The sequence below is a fragment of the Podarcis cretensis genome (assembly GCF_951804945.1).
Source record: "Podarcis cretensis genome assembly, chromosome: 17".
NCBI lineage: Eukaryota > Metazoa > Chordata > Lepidosauria > Squamata > Lacertidae > Podarcis > Podarcis cretensis.
The window spans coordinates 40,125,633-40,146,715 of record NC_137187.1 but is presented as its reverse complement, the minus strand read 5'-3'; the positions used below and the strand labels follow the sequence as shown (position 1 = coordinate 40,146,715).

The window sequence follows — 21,083 nt, the reverse complement described above, 5'->3', positions numbered from 1 at the left end:
GGCTGGGTGCTGTAGCCCAACCACTCCTGGAGGGCCAGAGCTTTCCCCACCCCTGTTTTGGTCTAGATTCCTCAGGTGTGGACAGAACAAAGGTACCACCACATTCCTCTGGGATGATGAGCCGTCCTGCGCCCACCTGCCCTGCAAGCCTCCTGCGGTGCTGTGGATCTTCACAGTTCATTTGCTTGCCCTGCGAAAGCTCCTGCCCTGGGGAGAAGCCCTTCGGCCCCGCTGCTCATCAGGTCGCCTCACCTAAAGCCTGTGTCCAGCCCCGGAGTCTCCTGCGTCTCCTGTTCATCTCTCTTCGTTTCCGATCCCCGGTGCGGCAGGTGCTGGAGTGGCCTGGCGCCACCTGTAGCTGCTCCTCCTCATCCTGTGCTTTCCTCATCTCTATGGCTGGCGAGCTCCAGGCGCATGCTTTTTCTGCTTCGTCTTCCTCCTCCTCTCATGCCTCTCCATCCTTCACCACGCTGCTTTGCACATCGAAAGCCTACAGGCGCCAGGATCCATTTCTCTGCCTGCTCCCTGGCCTATCAGATACAGAGGAGCCAAGCTGGCATGAGGAAGGGCAGGAAGGTGGCGCGGCTCCGTCCTTTGGCTGCGTTCCGCCACAGCCATTCGGCCCGCCGGCCACTTTGGCAGCCATGAAAGGCCAGACCCTTTTTGGCTCTGAAATCGCAGCACCCGGCACCCCTCGAATCTGGGTTGGTTGTGGTCCCTCCAGGGAAGCCAGGGGTCCTTTATGCCAACTTGTACCCCCTTAACCATATCTCCCTTGGCACCTTCTTAATCAAGACACCCCGCTCTTAAGATTTGCCGAAAGCTCTCCTTTCGAAACTCCTCATTTCTGAGTCTTTTGGACGTTTATTAAGAAACGTTTTGCCTTTGTCAACTCTCACACGTACACAAAGGTGGCACCAAAAGGGCACCCTCTAAAAGTGTGTGTATGAGGGCGGAGGACGGGGGGGGGGGAGAGGGACTGGAAGATGTGGGGCTTGTGACCTTCAAATAGCTCTTCCAAATCCCGTTTTGAGGCTCCTAAATCCCTTCCCTCTCCCACGAGCCCAGCTCAGGAGAAGCTCTTGGCTACATTTATCTATATATCAATTAAAAACATGTCTCTCTGTGCGTATCCCACCCTACTACTTCGTTGCTGCACCGTCTCCTCCTCCAAGATGCGAGCAGAAAGCCAAAGATTTTTGGACGCCGTTGCTGGCATCCCTGCTGCGGCCCGTTTTCCTTCCCCCCCCAGGCTCGCGGGCGGGGGAGGGACCCAGGCGTCCGGCGTCAGACCCTTGAGGTGCAACCCACCCGCTGGGGCACCCCCTCCTCCCGTCCAAGCGGAGGAAGAAAAGTGGAGAAGGAGAGGCTGCGCTCATTCTCCCCCCACCAGTCCGCCCCACCCCAACTCTCCTTAGCGCAGGGCCGGGAGTGGAGGGGGGCACTCCCTTCTCCCCCCCCCGCCCCAGCCGATGCCTACCTTCTCCCCCCCTCCCCGTCCAGCTTTGGGGCCCAACCAGAGCCCGGGAAGGAGGGGAGGAGGGCGGAGGGAGGGGGCAGGGCGGGGCGGGGAGGGAGGGAGGGGATTCTCGCTGCCGCCGCCGCCGCCGCCGCCGATTATGTCACATCGATCGGGCTCTGCAGCAGGAGCAGCAGGAGTCGGCGAGGCGGCGGCTGCGGGGCGAGCGGAGGGACGGGCGCGGCTCAGGTAGGAGGCCGGAGGGGCTGCCGCGGGGACCCCCTCCCCGGCCTCAGCAGGAGCCTCGGGGTTGGGGGAGAGGATGGGTCCCCTCGCTGGGAGGGCTGTCCCTGCTCCCGCCTTTGTCAGGATCTGGAGGTGGGGGGCTCTTCTAAATTTGGGGTATAAAGGAGACCTGAGGGGTTCCTCAGTGGAACACGCACAGCCCGGTTAGAAGAAATAGGTTGGTGCAGCCCGCCCGCCCCCTCCCCGCCCTCGATGCGCATCTGTCTCTAGGAGAAGTTGCGGGGCGTGTGGTGGTGGCTGTGGGTCAGGAGGACTGAATGTGTGTCCGTGGGGCTAGGCTCCAGGGGAGGGAATCGGGGAAGAAGGGGCCGAGAAGGGGAGACCCTCCGGGTGCAGGGAAAGGGGCCCCTCTTGCGGGGAGGGTGCATGGGAATGTAAGGGCCAAGAGATGTGCTGGAGAAGATGGCGGGGGCCGGGGGGGGGCAAAATCTCTAGGTGCAAGCCATCTTTAGCTCTTTCCTCTCAGAGGAAGATGTATGGGGGTCTTTTGGGGGGCAGTAATAAGGGGTGTGCGAGAGAAGAGGCGGGAAGGAGGGAGGCAGCAGGGCCCCTTGAGTGTGAGAATATGTGCCAGGGATGGGGATGTGTCAGGGAAACAGATGTGTGCACCATTGTATGCCAGGATGAGGGCTTGCATGAGGAAGGGGAGTATTCCAGGAGTGGAAGCTGAGGCAAGGTTGTCTTCAGAATGAGTTGTGTGCGCTAGAAGGGTTGTGACAAGACCGGGTGTGTGTGTGAGAGAGGGAGGGAGCTGGGTGTGTGGGTAGGGAGGAAGGATAGCAGAATGGTGTCTGATGATGAGTCTCTCCTGTGTACATCTGCGCTAAGGAGGCTGGAGCATGTGCCTGTATGTGGGGGAAAGGGCACGCTGTGGACCTCGGTGTGTGAGAAGGGGAAGCATTGTGTGCTGGCAAGGATGCTGTGGGAATCGCGGGCAGCTTGTGGGCGAAGATGTTGAATTATGGTTGGAGGGGGAGAGGGAGGGAGAGTAGCGAAAGGGTGTGGCAGCTGGATCTGGGCCTAAATCAGAAGGCTCTACCGTTCCTGTCCTCGGTGGAGGACCAGCATGACCATTACGCAGTGTGAGATGGTCTGCCTCAGGCGGCAGGTTTTGGGCAGCAGCCATTAAAGAGCAGCAAGTAGTTAATTATTTAATGTATCATATATATATTTAAATTGTTGGTGGGAGGCAGAGTACCATTTGGACTGCTGCTTCAGGCAACACATCTTTTTCAATTATTTCTGCATCCATGGAAGGCAAGATGGGAGCTCTTTAAAACTACAGTTTGCATGTGTCTGAGAGGAGGTATCAGACTGTTGTGTGTGGGAAGTAGTTACTCGGAGCATCGCTCTGTTTTGGAGGCGTTGTGCAAGGTTGTGCTATTCTGGAAGAATTTGTAAATAGCACTGGGAGGCAGGAATAAAATCATTGTGAGTAAGGACTGGAAGATGGCACTGGAAGATGGGTACTGGTTGTGCATGTGTGTACAGGTTGTGGGTTGCACATGCAGAGCTTGAAATGCGCGTGTGAGTTGGCTATATGTGAATAACAGAATTTTGCAGGTGAGAAGGAATGTTGATCGCATGGGGTATGTGTGTGAGAGGGGGGGGGCTGTGTTGTGTTGTGCAGAATAGGGAGGGGCAGTGGGGAGGGCTTGGGGTTTTGTGCATATGGTGTTGCTGCTGTGTCTCTCTCGGGGGGGGGCAGTGCTGGCGATGGACATGAGCCAGAGGTCCACAATCTTTTGACAGTTTATATGTCTATGAAAATCCGCTTTGCAGGCATGTGCAACAGGGTAAAGTAACAACGTGTGTGTGTGTGTGTGTGTGTGTGTGTGTGAATGTGAATGATTGGTGGGTTTCTAGGTCTTCTCAAGGGGTTTGGTGTAAGTCCGTTGATGGATTCATGGCTATTGAAACATAATACTGGTGTGCATGTGATGAGTGCGTTATGCAGACCTAAGTGTGCAGTCAGTTGTGTGTGGAGGAGAGACAGGTTGTGTGTAAAGGCGAAAAGGGTTGTATGTGCCTCTCTTATTGTGCTGTGCAGATATGGTGGGTGGTGGCATGTGCACAGCCCAGGCCTGCAGTGCTTGCATGGTGCCTTTGTGGAGGTGTTTCCTAGAAGTAAAGAATTTCCAGGATGTGTTCTTGTGCCAACCTGGCACCTACTAGATGTTTTGAACTGCAACTCCCATCAGCCCCAAAACATCGGTGTGTGTGTGTGTGTGAAAATCTGCTGTGCTTTGCATGCATGGAGTGTTTGAGTGGGATCAACCGCTCTCCCAGGCTCAGCCCTAAAAGCTGTAGGGTGAGGCTGGCATCCTTCAGATGTGAGGACACCTGGAGCAATATCAAATGAAGAGAACACATCACTGCCTGCATCTGCCTTACCCCGCCCCCCCCCCCGGCTGCCAGGTCAGAGGCTTCAAATGAGCCCAGACCCCTCTCTGTTTAAAAGTGAACTGCTGCACACAAGAGAGAGTCGGGTGCTGGTGGTTTGCACAGGTCTGTGCCCGTGTGTGATGATTTGCTGCTAACTTCAGGCTGTATTTCCTGGGCTGGGTGGGGCTTGTTTTCCTATGCTTAGATCATAGCGGTTTTGCATGTGTACACACACACACACACACACACACACACACACACACATTTTCATGCCACAGGCTTGCTGAGATTGATGAAGTGTCTGTGGACTTGATGGCAGGTTGTGTGTGCATGGGCAAAAGCAAAGGCTCAGCTTGTATCTGGCTCCTTCTTCTGCCCCCCCCAACCATACGAGCCAACTCCTAGGGGCCAAGGTCCTTTCCCCTCCCCAATAAAATATTTGAGGGGGCCAGCCTCCCCCCAAGTTGATGGGCATTGCCATTCAAATGGTGTGCTCATGCCTTGTCTTGTGGTCTGTTATGTGAGGTGGGGCTTACATCCCCCCCAATACTTTATTCAAGGAGGCACCCCTGCCCCCAGTGTGGGAATCAGAGCAGAGCTGCCAGGGCTCAGCCCCAGAATCTGTTTTCAGAACCCATTAATTTGATGACAAACCAACAATTTAAAAACTGACTGTTTTGAACATGTGCACCGAATCATTTACATTTATTTAACAGAGGTAAATAAAAAAGTTGCATTTAGGAGGTGCAACTGTCTAAGCAAGCTGTTGTTTAGGAAAGCAAGCACTGCTCACTCATTCAGAGAACAGGGTATTGCCAGTTCACCATCACCATCATCTTGGGGGGCAAAACTACACTGACCAATCCAAGCACACATCCTCTTCCTCTTGCACCATCTAGGGGAGCAAAATCCCAGGAAGCCTTCACCAAGCTGAAATCTTCCAGTTGCTTTGGACTACAAGTCCCATCCACCTGGGGGGCACCAGGTTTGCAAAGGCTGCTTCTGAGAGAGGAAGGCATTAAAGTTTCTCTCCTCTAAATTCGATCAACTTTTATATATAGCAAAAAAGCAGAGATCAGGAAGACTCCCCTCTCCCTCTTAATCACCTTGAATTCTCCTTCGATTCCAATAAGGGGGAAATAATTTCTGAGCTTAAATGGGGATATGCCCTTGCCAGGGAGAAATCTCTTACTGGGAAATGCAACCCAGAATATTCACAGCAGAAGTCTAATATTTTGGGCTGAACACCTGCTGACCAAGAAATCCTCTGAGCTGGAAAACAGCATTTGTGAACACTCCAATCCTTGGATTTCTACCAGACACAGCACAACCACAGCCAATTAAACACACACACACTGGACATAAATCCTCCTGCAATCAAGTGAGTAGTTAGGAAAATGAATGAAAATCAATGGCATTTTCTGCCCTGAAAGATGAGGGTCCTGAGATCCCCCAAATGTTGGGCAGATCAGCATGAATAGGCATTGTATCCTGGGAAGTTAAATAACCCCAAATCTCAGCTGGAACAAATCTGATTTTGATTTTATGGCAGTCAGAAGATGGGGAGGGAAAACATTTTGCCATTCAATTCCCCCCCCCCCCCGCCGCCCCTTTTTTGGCAGATTGCAATACTGTTTTGCTGTCTGGCTGGCTCCTTATTAGGGAGAGATGCTATTTAATTATCACTTTCACCAGCCTAATAACAAGAGGGAGTATTAACATTGAAGCACATAATTCCGGTATCTGGGTAATTGCTCTTGAATTTCTGTTAAGGAAAAAACACCCTTATTTACAATATCCTGGGCATCTATGTAGGTTAAGGCCCCAAACGTCATCTATTTCCCCAGTTTCCTTTCCTTTTCCTGGCTCCAAAGCCTGATGCTAAAGCAGCCCACCCAAGGGAAGCCCTGGAGTCCCTCACATCAAGGATACATGTACAGAACAACCCCCCCGCCCATGAACAAAGTCCAGTTTAATAAATAACGCTGTCCTCCTCACAGCATGGCTATGGTTTTCTGCAGCGCTTTCCATTCACTTCCATGGGACTTCTGCAGGAGAATATCCCCTGGGGGTGTGCACCCTACCTAGGTCAGGAGCTTGATTCCCTACCTTTCCTTAATGATTAAAAAATCCCCCTTCCCGGAGCTGTGGAAGATAACCCTGGATGCCCCCAGCCTGCCTCCCCCCCCCCCCGCCCTGACAAGGAGGTGATGGGTGGGGGAGGGGGGAGAGGGGCAGCAGGTGGCAATTGATTTACGGGAGGAATCTGTCTGAGGCAGGAGCTGCGTGGTGGGGAGAGGGACGGATAGCGGCATGTTGCCCAGGCAACGAGGAATTATGGTCTGGCATGTTCCTCATCAATCCACCTTGTCAATAGAGCTGGTGGCAGGATAGAGAGGAATACCAAGGCCGGCTCTGCCCAGCTGCACGGATGCCCTCGGCCCTGACCCAAAACCCTCCCTGCTGTCTGATCTGCCCCCTCCTCCCCACAGGTTTGACAAATGCCCCACACTCTTCTCCTTCTTGCCACCCAGCTCTCTCACCTCTTCCATCCACATTAGAACCCAACGATCTCTCTTTCCTGCCTTTTTCATGAAAAGCTCTTTGTTCCTGGGATTCTCTCTCTGTCTCTCTCCTGCTTTGTCCCCAGCCTTCTGCTTCTCAGTGCAGCAGGAGTGGAGACTGAGAGTGGAGACTTTAGGGCTTTGTTTGGGGTAGGGAGAGGGAAGGAGGAGGCTGGGGTTCTTGGCACCTGCAGCTACCTCAGGGCCTGGGGGTTTCATCCAGAACTGCTGCTGCTGCCTGGTGCAGCCACTGTACCCCCAGTTCCCTTGCCCCACCCAGGGCTGCACCTGCCCATCCATCCCTGTAACCAGACCCAGAGTGACTCATCTCCTGCATCTCTTTTTCATCTTGCTGTATTTGCCTGCCTAGAGTCTCTCTCTGTGTGTCCTGCTGCCCCCACTCAGCACCTGCAGGAATAAACTCAGAGGATGGGATGGGGAAAGAAAGAGCTGGATTCTCAGTCTCTCCCCCCTCTGGTGTTCCTCAAAGTCCCTCGCTCATATTGTATATAAAAGAGATGTTTCCAAACAAGCCAATTTCTTCTGACCTACCACCACAAGGCCTTGCTAGAGGAGTGTGGACTTTTGTTCCAGGGGATGGCGGACCCCAGGTGTCTGGGTGCCCAGTCCTCTCTGTAGTGTGATGATGTGGGAAGGGCCCTTTCTCCTCAAAGGCTGGACCACTGACTTGCCAGCAGACCAAAGGGGCTTCAGAGAAGATAGCTGGAAACACAGAGCTGAAAACCCTGCCACCATTGTAAATAGCCAGTTGCTTGGTCACCTCTGGCAATTAAGTGCTGCAATAAAGGTGATGAAGTCAGGAAGCTTAGATCACTGAAAGAGAGCTGGCTAGGCTACTCAACAGCTCCAGGTGACTCACACAGTAGGGGCAAGGGGCTAGTAAAAATGTATGTGAGGCTCTTGTCTAATTTGTAAGGCTGATCTCTGCCTTGAGAAAAAGCGAGGTTTCCACATCCTACAGGACAAAACCAACCCATAGGCTACAATGCACTGGGAAGGTCTCTGGCTGAGGTAACACTGAAATATAGAAGATCCACAGTCTTAGCAGCTTCCATTCATGCCAGTGAACTTTACACCCCATATTAATTAGCAGAGGTGTCTAGTGTTGGTGTCATCTGGAATTAATAACTGTTGAGACACCAACATGTTTTCAACTTGCTTCTAACCCTGAGCGAAAGCCATTCAACCAAATTATCCTGAGATTTCTTACTGAATGTAACATTTGCACACCACTCTCCACATCCTGCCTCTCCTTGTGGCAATCCCCAGTCCTCCAGAGGAGGTGGGGCAGAGACTCAGGGTTAGCTCAGGTTACTTGCTATCCTACTCAAATATCAAATTTGCCCCCAGTAAAGCTGTTAAGTGCAGACTTTGGGGGCACAATCTGGGGCCTCACAGCCAAGTGCCTTGATGAGAGCGCTAGCAAGCCTCACTGGGCATTGCCCACCATCTAAAATTTCTCCAGAAATATCTCTGAACCTTGGTGGGGCTCCAAGGTTTCTGGGCAAATAAAAATGGTCAGTGGTTGGAGCCTGGCTTTGCTTTCCAGCATGTACCACCCAAAGGGTTACAAAAAGTAAGTGGGCAGGGGCAGAGACCCAGCCCTCTAAAGGGGGTTTTATAGGACAGCAATGGCAGCTGCAGGGAGGGAGTATTCAGGGCTGGGGAGGGGGAAGCTGAGCATGGGACTCTGGGTCCAGTGTTAGAAACTCAGATATATAATCTAATCGTCAAAGGGCACCTTAAGCGTAGGTTACAGGCACCAGAATGGAATGTCTAGGTGCCTTTTTTGCAGTGGAATTTATTTTTATTATTAATTTTGTTTCTATACCGCTTTATATTTTAAATGGAAAAAATCTCAAAGCGGTTCACAACACATTAAAACATCAAATAAAACAATCCATAATAAAACAAATTCAAGCTTCAAGGAAAGTATTTCAGATCCTTCCCGAAGTGACATTTTGCTTTCCCCGGTCATCAGCCTGGCATCCCGAGATCTCCAGGTGGCCTCAGTTGGACCTGCGCCAATCACAAAATGCGCCTGGTGCCTGGCTGATTTCTAACACGGCACAGGAGGGCTGCCTCCAACCTCTTGGCACCTCTGTCACCTTCTCCTGCCTCCACAACTAGGAGTGTCAGTTGTGTTGCCTTTTGAAGCATCTTCCCGACTCGTAAGTTCCACCAAAGTGAATGAAGGCAGTGCAGTTGCAGATGTGTGTGATGACGATGACAACACACCTTCCCTTGCTCTGAGGAGTGACAGGGTCTGGGTTTGGCAGAGACATCACACTCCCACTTTTCAGGTTTCTTTCTTTCCCTTCTCGTTCATGGCAAATGGAGACTTTCTGAGCCACGCATCTGTACGGAGCGAAGGAAGGAGGCTGCAGTCTGAGAAGCTATTGCCTGCTTTTTGCTTTTGTTTCATCTCTTGGCTTCATTGGGCAAAAGTTCGTTGTTTTCAGCTTGCAATGGGTAACAGGGCTGCTGGTATTCCACGCAGTATGTCACACTTGCTTCTTTGGGGTGGGGGTTGTTACATTGAAGGAGACAGGCTATTTCGGAGTCCTGGGGAGAGGACACCTTGCAGGAGGTCTCCTTTGCTTGTCTACTGGATGTTAATTCACCTGGGGGAAGATCACCTGTCACAACCATTTAGGGTTGTTAATGAGTGTAATGAGTGAGATTGAATGCAAGTAGGCTGAGAGGAGCAAGTGCTTAACCTGAAAGGTTTTCTGGCTGGGTACATACCACACATGTTAAAACACACAGCTCCCCCTCTCCCAAGCAGAATCCTGTGAACTGTGGTTTACCCGTCACAGAACTGCAATTCCCAGCACCCTTAAACTAGACTTAGACTCATAGAATTGTAGAATTATAGAGCTGGAAGGGATCCCGAGCATAGCTATCAACATTTTCCTTTTTTAAAGAGAAATTCCCTTATTCCGAATGGGATTCCTCGGAGGAAAAGGGAAAAGTTGACAGCTTTGATCCCGAGGGTCATCTAGTCCAATCCTTGCCATGCAGGAATCTCAACTAGATCATACATGACAGATGGCCACCCAACCTCTGCATTAAAACCTCCAAGGAAGAAGAGTCCAACTCTTGTTGTTGGAGTCCGTTTCGCTGTCAAATAGCTCTTCCTGATGTTTAGTCAGAATCTATTTTCTTGTAACTTGAAGCCATTGATTTGGGTCCTACCCTCCACGGCAGGAGAAATAACAATAACAACAGCAACAACAAGCTTGCTCCATCCTTCATGTGACAGCCCTTTTGATATCTGAAGATGGCTATCATATTTCCGCTCATTCTCCTCTTTTACAGGCTAAACATACCCAGCTCCTTCAGCTGTTCTTTATAAGGCTTCATTTACTTTATCATTTCGGTCTCTCTCCTCTGCAAATGTTCCAGCTTGTCAATATCCTTCTTAAATTGTGATGCCCAGAACTGGACACAGTACCCCAAGTGTGGTCTGACAAGGGCAGAATAGAGCAGGGCTATTATTTCCTTTGATCTGGATACTAGACTTGGGTTGATGCAGCCTAGAATAGCATTGGCTTTTTTTATTGCTGCATCACACTGTTGACTCATGTTCAGCTTGTGGTCTACTAAGACCCCTAGGTCTTTTTCACATTCACTACTGGCAAGCCAGGTGTCCCCCGTCTTATATTTGTGCAGCTGGTTCTTGCCTAAGGATTCTTTCCCAGGATTCTTTGTGGGGAAATTGTGTGCTTGAAACATGCTTTAAAAGGCAAAGTGTGTACACAGCCTCTACCGTGTCACATGTTTCTTCCTTGCCACTCTGAGCAGCCCCTCCTACCTCGGTGGGCCCAGAGCCAAGATGCGGCTGGACTGGCAAGAGAGGAAGGCCTTTGCACTTCCCTCTCTTTGGCTTTATGCTCTGTGAAACAGACTTGATCTGGGGGCTCTTGCAGTCATCCTGCAGCCTGAGCTGCCATCACTCCTCTGGAATCTGGGTCCCAAACAATCAGCGCCTTGTTGTGCACTTGCTGTGTGTTGTCGAGAGGACGGCTCAGCTGCCCCCAAGTTTCCGCTGCCTCGCCCTCAGCCTGACCCATCCGCAGGGCATCATGGCTACAATCGGGGACTTGATTGAGGCCCCAAGCAGAGCTAGCGGGACCCATAGCATTGATGGATCATTGGGGGTGTGGTGAGCTGGGCAGGGGCAGCAGGAATGGTGGGGCACCAGCAAAGCAGGGCAACGGGGAGGTGGCGCAGGGAAGAACCCTGCCTCTGCCTCTCCAGTTCTTCCAGCTGCATGAATCAGCCTGTTCCAAGAAGGAGGAGGCTCACATGAAATCCTTTTCCCAGCAATGGGAATGACCCAGTCCAAGACTCCTGCTGGGCTGCAGCCCAATGACACCAAGCCAGAATGTTTTGCAAATGAGTTGCAAAAGCACAGGCATGATTTCTAGAAAAGTCTCATGTCTCTCTTTGGGTCTTCAGGGCCAGAGTAATGTGTGATCATTTGGACATGTGAATCTGCCCTCAGTAATCCAAGCCAAACTGTTGCTCTTGTGCGTGTAACTGGTGTGTACATGTTCACCCATGTACACCCGTGCACACACACCACACTTAAAAGTTTTAGTTTATTCCCACCCTGTATGTGACCCAGTTCCCTACCTGTCAATGTGCATTTGGACCACGGCCATTGGCGAAAAAGTGATCAGAGCAACAAATGTGACTCTTGCCTTTGTACAGTAGACTACACTGCAGCCCTGCAAAAGTCAGAGGTTAGTGTGCACACGCATGTGCACACATGCACACCCCACAGCCTCCATCCAGGCTGGGTCAAAAGCACCTGGAGGGGCCCCTGGGAGCCCTGAGCCTGAGGTTCCCCACCTTTCCTTTAGGATGGCAAGATCATGTACCTTTAATCCTTATGTAGAAGAAAGGATTTTGGCAGCTGCAGTTTCTCACTCAGAGCTGTGCAGGGAAAGACTCACAGAACTCTTCTGCACAACTATTAAGGCAAGAGATTAAGTCCTGCCACCATTCTTTGCGTCTGCTCACCCACCCTCTTATCCATGACTGAGCAGGAACCCCCATGGCAGCCACTTCTTTTGGGTCGCTGCGCATAAATACACTGATTCTAGCCAGTTGTTGTTGTTATTGGGGGAAACATCTATACTTTGCATAAAGATCTGGAGAAGATATTTTTTTGCAGTTTGCTGTGTTTCTTTAAAATAATGTGCACGCAGCTTCCTCTGCAGCTTGGAGGGGTCCAAGGAACCTGTTGGGATAATAAGGGCAGGCAGGTTCTCAGACCCACCGAGCCGCACAGAGGCTGCAAAACAGGCCTGCAAGTGCAAATGCTCCACCCCTAAGTCCAGACTGAATGCTAATTTAGAATCTTGCAATCTCATCTTATAAACAAAAGGGGGAAAGCCACCCTTTCCCCCGCAAAGGCCACTTCCCTTCCCACCATCCCCAGAATTACTGGATTGCTGTCAAGACACTTCTCAGAAATTATGAGCGTTTGGCCTTCCAGCCTCTCTCCAGCTCCCTTCACTCCATTCTCTTTCTGGGGCTAAGAATAGACTCCAGGTGCCCTGAAAGCTAGTCTGAATGGCCTTGAGTATTCAAAGCAGCTTAGTAACCCTATGAAACCCTTTCAGCATCTTCTGCTCTCATACAGCCGCATCACAGTTGTTAAATGTGTCTGTGGATAAGTTCTAAACCATAACCAGATGTAAAGAAGACTATCTATCTATCTATCATCTATCTATCTATCATCATTGGATCTATGCCTCCCAGGATCCCACAATGCATGTCATATGGATAGGATGGATTCTCTATGACCCCCAAATGCTGAAATAATACCAAAACCCACAGAATGGAAAATCGACCCAAGGCAGCCTTATGTCGACATGTTGTTGTCTTGTACCGAGAGTACCTGGTGGGCATAGGCAAGGCAGGGGGCGCCACAAACCAAGAGGGATCTACCAGCATCACTTCTCCATCTGCAAAATGAAGCCACAAATTCCTCCAAGTTTAAAATTAAACAACAGCACAGTCCTAAAGGTCACTAATGGAGGAAGGAGGGAGAGGTCCCTGCAGCCAGAGGAGAGGCAAAGGGGTCATCTATTCCTTCTTTGCTCCAATGGGAGGGAATTATCTACAGAGCCACCCATAGAATGGCATCATTCCAAAGGGTGTATTGAGGAAACAAGAGGACTTTGGATGGGGCATATCCACACCCGTCCCTGACACACACTGTTTCCCCCTTTCTCCATTGCTGGAAAATCACCAGAACATGTACAATGGCAGAGTTTTCCACCCACGTATGGCCCTGCTGAGAGTCCTTCTCTGATGGAGGGGCACCTCCTCCTCCTCCTCCTCCACTTCTTCCTAAAGCCCCCTCAGGCAGCCTCAAGGTTTGCTTTCTTGCACTTGTATGTTAAGTATGGTATATAAATGATTAATAATATTATTGCAGCTCTCTGTTAAATGGCCCTCCTCCTTTATGCCCTGTTCATGATGCCGGACAACGCATGTTCCTCTGGCCTCATGAGGAGCCTCTTCAGTGGGGCTGGTGAGTGTGGGTCCAGCCCCCTAGGCCAGGTGGAAAGGACCTTGCAGGGAGCAGCCTCCATGCCTCACAGCCAGGCCATGTTCCTCTGGCCTCAAATGTAATTATGTAATTATGCAAATGTAATCATCACCATCATAATCTGTGGGTTTCAGGGGTGGGCTTTTAATTTTTTTAGGCTTCCTGATGAGCCTGGAGGGTTGCTGATAGAACTGAAGAAGGGCAATTCTCAGGGTGGAAATATAAGGAGAGAGAGAGAGTGAGAGGATTTAAGGGGCTCGCCCCCCCAACCTTGGAACTGCTCCTTTCCCTGATAAATATGTTTCCCCTCATCCCTCTCCCTTGTTGGGATTTGCATGTTTTCTTTTGCAAATGAGGACAAGGGAGGAGCAGAAATGGAGGTTGTTCACCCCTCAGCCGACCAGACCTTCCTTATCTCCCTGCGCAGGGACCCCTGCCATGGCCAGATCTGCTGTGTTTTGCTGAGAGAGGCAGGGAGAAGAAAAACGAAACTGGGACTCTGTTTTCTGATTCTGGGAAAGGATTGGGGCTTAGTGGTTAGAGCAGAAGCCAATTCCCCTGGGTTGAATTCCCTGCGGACAGTTATGGATCCTGCCTCCTCCTCCCCTGCCTCCCCCTCCTTTGTGTGTGTTTAGTAGGCAGAGTCCTTAAGGCTCATTAGCTTATCTTTGCCCATGGTTGCTATGGAGACCACAGAGTGGCACTGTCCTGTAGGGCAGCAGCGAGGGAGTGGAAGAGGCTGCTCTTTGCGCACAGGATGCGTGGCATGCGCCTCACTTGGGCAGTGCCTGCAAATCAACACCTGCCAAAAAATAAAGAGCAGGTGCTCATGAGACAAACTACGCCAACTGTCACCCCAAACTCCAAGGCTTCATGGTGACTGAACTGCGCACAATATGCAAACCACAGAGGGCGTGATTTGACAAGAGACCCAGGTCAGCACTAAGCACACCCACAATGCCCGTTTCTAAGGCTGCGCACGGCCGTGCATTGAAAGCACCCAAGTGCTGTAGCTTACCCATCAGAGGGCTGCCATTCCTCAGAACCCTTAACAAACTACAGTTTCTAGAATTCTTTTTCAGGGGGTGGGGGAGGGAGGAGAAATATGTCTTAAATGTTTGGTGTGTGTGTAGCCTAAGAGCAGTACAGGTGATGGCTGTGCCATGAAGCAAGATAAGGTGGTCCCCTCTGACAGCAGGAATTGGGTAAATGTGGGTCCAGCCTGCCAAAATTTTTCGCCTGTGCAAGAACATTGTGCAGCTGCTATTGGGATATATATTTGACAGATCCCTTTTTTCGTGGTTGCTTCCTCTGCCACCAGGCCTTTTAAGTTGAGATCTTTCCCAGGCAGCACTGCAGAGGTTTGGCCTAGACGTCTCCCTTCCAACTGTACAATTCTGTGATTCTATTTCTCCCCCCAACACTTACAGTTTATTACTTGGACCCCTTAAATCTGTAACTGCCCCACAGGCATGATGTTCCACTAGCCCCTTTAAAACAGATTAAGGAGCCGCAAGACACTATTGTTGCCAGTGTAGATCAGTTTCATTCAATGGCAGTGCTCCCTGCCCCCAAAATCAGAATAATAAAAAGGGAAGATCTGTTCTTTCCTGTTGCTATCTTTTAACTACATCAGGCATGTCCAAAATCCGTTTCGGGGGCCTAATCCGGTCTATTTAATCCATTTAAAATTGTAAAAAAAGCTCAAAAACTTTAGTTGGCCCTCACGCATGATCACGTCATCAAATCTGGCCCTCTTTGAAAAAAGTTTGGGCACCGCTGAACTACATGGAGGAGAGGTAGTGAGAATGGTGACCTCCATTAACAACTGTATTTCAATTCATTAGCTGTGGAGTGCCAAGGAGCAATTTCTAGCAGAAAATGTCAATCCACAGTATGTTCAGTGTTGGTGTTTCTAGTGTATATATCCCTAGCATATAAATAGCTCGTCATTTATTCATTCAGGAAGAGATACAAATTTGCTGTTGTGGTTCTTATTACTTTATCATAGGTTGTATTCAGTGTAGCACTGTCAGGTGTGGGGAACCTTTGGCCCATCTGAAGTTGCTGAACTACGACTCCCATTGTCCCTGGCCGCTGCCCACCCATGCCGGGGCTGATGGGAGCTATAGTTCAGCAACATCTGGAGGACCAAAGGACCTATAGAATGGAGATAATTCTCTTGGGCAAGCAGAAATGCTGTTGCACACTCTTCTGGGAATAATAGTAACCTGCTTCAGGGGGTTGTTGTGAGGGCAAATATATATATATATATTTAAGTGGAGTGAAAAGGGCTATTTAGATGTTTCATAATACCAGACTAGGGTTGTGTGTTTGTGTTTGTATGTGTCTGTGTATGTTTGCGGGCACATGGGGCCTGCTCAGTGGCATCACTATTATATGGACTCGGTTTTCCCTGCCAGAACAACAGGAATAACTGTGTGTGACCTGCCTCTGAAGGTTGGAGTGAGATAGGCAAGAAAAGGTTGTGGACCAGTAAGGTTTAGAAGCGGGAGTCCTTTTCATGGGTGAGATGTCTCCCAGCCCTGAAGCTCAGTGGAGAAAGATTTGAGGCTAGTTCTGTTTCTCAGGGTGCCTTAGATTCTTATGCAGATGTATTTGTTGAAGCAAAGTATTGAAGACTACAAACCTAGACACACTTTCAATGGGATAAGCCCCACTGAATGCAATAGGAATTAGAAAACCAGTTTAGGGTTGTTCTGAGCCGCAAATCAAGAAGCAGCCCCCCCCACCTGGTCTTGATTCTTGCCTTTGCCTCCCCACCCAAGGTGGCCTTAGGCAAGCTTCTCCCTCTCAGCCTCAGCCCCATCCAGCTGCTTCCGCAATATGGAAGATGTAATGAGAATGGCAACTTACCTTACAGAGTTGTTGTAAGGAGCACAAGAGGCTAGTGCCCATGAAGCACTTCATTTTTTTATTTCATAAAATGTATAGGCCTCTTGATTTTATTATATTTTTAAAAAAAACACTGAAAAAGGTTTACAAAAGATATAACAGTAAATTTAGAAAAAAAATGTACGATCTTTGAACACTCAAAGTACTATATCAACCTTCCCCAACCTGGTGCTCTCCAGGTATGGTGCTTTGTTTTGTTTTGTTTTTGTTTTTTTGCTGCTGCACCACACTGTTGACTCATCTTCAGCTTGTGGTTCACTAAGACCCCTAGAGCCTTTTCACATGTACTACTGGTTATCCAGGTGAGCCCCCCCCCCCCCATATTTATGCAGCTGGTTCTTCCTGCCTAAGTGTAGAATGTGACATTTGGCCGTATTGAAATTCATTTTGTTAGTTATGACCCAGTTCCCCAATCTGTTAAGTCCATCTTGAACCCCAGTTCTGTCTTCTGTTTGCTGTCCTTGTTTGCTGAGATGAAAGTTGGCTTCTGAGCAGCACCCAGTCCTTACAGGCACAGCTCCACAGGGTGCTAATGCAAGCCCAGGGTGGGATTGTAGAGGCACACACCATCCTCTTTTGTGTGCTGACTTCTCCTAATACACTAGGCTCAATGCAGCTCACAGCTGCCAAAAGTTAGAAGGCAGAGCAGCTTTTAAGCCATGAGGGATGCAGCTCTCCTAGGACCCCCTTCTCCACCCAACACCCACTTCTGTGAGAGGAAGAGGCCATGCATGTGCTTCATGATGCTCTCCATCAGCAGAGGGTAGTGGTCAGCCGTTGCGTCTCAGAGGCAATGAGATCTGTGGAAAAACAGAATATTAGCTGCAAACAAGCATTTTTTAAAAACAACAACAACTGAGGGATCCTAGTGGAGCAGGACGTGATCTCTGTGAGCTGGGCAGCTTCTAATCCCTCCTAGCCTTTCACTTTCTCATTAAACACTGAAGCCTCAGATAAATCTCCAAATGAAAGTGCAAGAGATCCAGTTAATTCCAGAGGATTGGAGGGGCTCTGTTGCAATGCTCAGTTTGTCCTGTAGAGGGCGTCAGGTCAGATGGCGGACAGGCTGCTTCTTTATTTTTCATGCTGCTTAATACAAAACTCTCCAGCCCCTTTGCTTTCTGCTGCAGCTGGTGGCAGCTCTGAGATCCCTTTTAACCGGAGATGTTGGGGCTGGACCTCAGAAGTTCCCCATCCAAATCACATGCTCAAGCAGTGAGTTATGGGCTTTCCTCCCCTGATTTGATTTTATACATTGTTCAGTCTGAGGTCTTGGCAATATTCTGGAAAATGAATTTAGTTGCTCCATTAATTCATGCACAGCTTAAAAAAAAGACGGCTAATCAATACATTTAAAATTCTTTAATCGGTTCAATAGTCCTTGTTAAAAGGATTCTAACCCCCCCACGCCACCATGGGACATTTTAGCTCTAGTACTATCTTGAGGAAATAAAAAATCTCCTGCCCTTATATGGGGAGAGGCTGTTGTGTCTCATGGCACACCAGTGGCAGAGGAGATGGGGAGCTGCCTTTTCTCATGCAAACATTTCCAGTTCCTTTTGATTAGGGCCTGTCATCAGATTCTCCTCTCCAGTCATTTCCCCCCCCATCTCCCCCCCCCAACTCCACTCCCAGCCCCTGTTAAGAGGGCTTTTGACAAGGCCTGTCACCTACTTCATTAATTCTCCTGCTTCTGTGGATGTTTGTTTTACCAAGGGAGATGAAATATGAAAAGGTTAAAAGAGGTGGGGGGGGGGGTCGGGTAGCAAGCAGGGGGACAGGGCTGGGTCAAGCAGAACCAGCAACGGGAGAGATGAGCGAGAAGGTCACTAAGGGCTTTTTGGATAGGAGACCTAGCCTGGGTAGATGGGAGGATTAAGACTGAAAGGCATTTGTGTGTGTGTTGCATTGTGTGTCTGTGTGCCAGCCAGAGACAATTTGGCTTCTGAGGCAGAAAAGCCAATCGGAGCCCCTTCTGATTAAGGCTGTGTACACACCACCCCCTTGACAAACACTTAAAGCACAAGGCAGGCCTCCACCACAAATAATTCTGCAAACTTTAGTTTGCTCAGGAGTCCTGGAATTGTAGCTGTGTGAGGGGTAAACTACAGCAACAAGGATTCCTTGGTGGAAGTCATGTTTTTAATTTATGGTGTGTACATAGTTTAACTGACACAGGACCAATCCTACTGGAAGTTCTCCTCCATAAGCCCCACTGCAATGAGTGGGCGATGATAATGTGTATAGTAACAGCCCTTGCACAGCTCCCATGCATTTCAGCAAGAGCTGTGCAGGAGAACTTCCCAATGGGCTGTGCTTTGTGAGTCAGATTTGTATATTGTCTACTCTGCTGCCCGTTGTTATGGCAAAATCTGGGTGCGAGGCTGCTCTGCCACCCAGCTCATCGGACTAAGTCCGTGGGTCCCTGCGGAGGAAAATGAGCTCAGCCGTAGACAGGAGCAAACTGCAGAAGATCCAAGTTTATTGCGCAACAGGTTCAAGGAGAGATTGAACAGTGAGAAAGGGGTGACATGAGTTTTTGAAACTCCCTCCATGTCCCAGAATACAGTGCAAAACACATCATGAATACATTAAAGAGAGGTTTGGTTACACAGATTACATCATGAATATATTAAAGGGAGGTTGGGTTACACAGATTAACATATGGAGGAGGGAGGGGGGAATATGCAGAGCTGGAGATATGCACAGATAAACACTTCCTGGGGATGAGAAAACAATGGTCCCAAATATGCATAGTCTGCCACCTGACATTGCCTGGAGGAAAGGCTGATCAGAGCGATTTGACAGGATTAGGGTCTTAACACCTTGCTTGAGGGATTATGCTGGACAGGGGAGGTGTGATGGAGTCCTAGAGAAATTGAGCAAACTGGCACGTTGATTTTCTATGAAGTTTATAGATTTTAGTCCCTTTTGACATTGACAATTGGTAATAAATTGATATATTGTAGCGAAGGAGAAGGTGAAGAAGACATGCCCCCCCCTTCCGTATCACCGTCAACAGCACCCAAAATCCGCCACTCCAAGTTGCCCATCTCACTACGATAGGGCTCTGTCTGTTATAGTCCCCTATATGTTTTGAGCAGACTTCACATTGCAATCCAAATACCCGGAGGGTAGGAGTGTTAATGAATCTGCAGCAATTTAGGTTGAGGTGCTCAGGCCAGGTTGCTCTGTGTATGAGCATGCGTTTGTGTATATTAGCAGTCCTTTGTGTGAAGGGAGCTCTTCCTTGCTCTCTGGAACCATCTGCCACAGAACACTGTGATGGGCTCAGGGGGGCAGTGACCACTGTTGATGTCCAGAATTGTGCCAAGCACAGTTTCCTGTTTGCTTTGGCAGGATTCCTGCCACCAGAGTGTCTGTCTATAGCCGGCTGCTTCCCCATGATCCTGCTGTGAATGGCTGGGGGGGTGGGGGGGTGGGGGCGAGAGATCAGACTGGATGCAGCCTGTGGCATGAGTTCAGGCCACAGATCTCCCCACCTCCAAGTTTTGACCCACTAGGCATAGATTGTTTCTTGTCTTAGCAATTATGAGTGCTAGAAACATCGTTGGTTCAAACCAGTGAACACTGAGGTTGAGCAGCATATTTATGGCTCCGTAGCTTCCCTGGCTGTTGATCTGGTTTTTTTAGTTGTGGAAAGTTGGTGTTGAAAGTTAGTTGGCTATTATATACTGGGCAGATGACGTTGACTACAGGGGATACTGGCCTGTTTCAGAGGGCTTGTTGCAATAATTATGGAGACAATGTACACTCTCCAAGTATTAGGTAGGATGGGGCTGCAGTTTTACATTAATGGACTTCTAAAGACATTGTCCCACGCCCCCCAAAAAAAGTCTGAAGGATATAAAGTTACAGTAATTGAAAGTTGGGTTATCCTTTTCACCCTAAGGACTCCCAGTCCCAGTGCCATTTGAACAGCATTTTGTGTAACAACTTGAATATTCACACTGTTGGGTGAAGACTGATACAGGGTAAATTGGAGCGGCATCATAGAGACAAATTATTATTGACAGGAAACAGAAGCTTTCAAGTTCAGTGACAAAAGTTCAGAGTGGCATGCTATTCTATACTGTTTTAGCTCTATGGTCCAACCCCTTTCTCCATTTCCCAACCCCACTGCGGAAGTGTGGGGGAGGGGGCTTCACTTACGTCTCACAGCTTATGTCTCTTAGGTCTTATGACTTATGTCTCTTATTCCAGATAAAGATTATTCTCTCTCTCTTATTCCCATAATACTACAATTTAGGGTCACCTAATTAAATTAAGTGGCAAAAGGTTCAGGACTGACTGTGGGAAGTTCTTCTTCACCTGACACATAGCCTGCTAATTGACAATACACTGATGGATCCTAGTTTAAATTGATATATATATATATATGATTAAATATGATAATGGCCAGGTCTATCAAATGGCGATTAGCACGACAAATCAACATTTTAAAAATAGAAACTCCAGGATCAGAGGCAGCCTAACCCCGTGCTTCCTAGATACTGGGCATAAACAATGGGTGTAGCCTGCTTGGGGTCTCCCCTGAAGCATTTTGCTGGCTGATGTTGCAGACAGAAGGTTGGTCTATGATGCCCCTTGGCCTGATCCAGTAGGGGAATCCTTGCTTCCTTAGCCATCATGTCTTATTTCCCCCCCCCCCCGTCTGACATTTTCAGAAAAAAGCCTTTGAGACTCTGTAGCTTTCTCTCTCTCCCCCCCCCCCCCGTGCCTAATAATCTCCACTTCTTTAGGCTAAGCAAGCATACCACATGCATTCTGCCTATTCTCCTATGATTTAAAAGGACGGATGATCAGAAACATCTCTCTTTTTCACACCCTGTGATTCCTC

The 21,083-nt window shown here is 49.3% G+C and overlaps 1 protein-coding gene across 9 annotated transcripts in view; it reads left to right on the top strand.

The window, feature by feature from the left end:
* Window positions 1–1,609: 1,609 nt before the first annotated feature.
* The window catches only part of L1CAM (L1 cell adhesion molecule), a 103,073-nt gene continuing 83,599 nt past the window's right edge, over window positions 1,610–21,083 (top strand). For all 9 annotated transcript variants that reach the window (XM_079958656.1, XM_079958655.1, XM_079958652.1 and 6 more), the window contains exon 1: window positions 1,610–1,708. In XM_079958656.1, coding sequence (XP_079814782.1) covers window positions 1,620–1,708 — 89 coding nt within the window. In that variant the 5' untranslated portion in view covers window positions 1,610–1,619. The remainder of the gene's footprint in view (window positions 1,709–21,083) is intronic.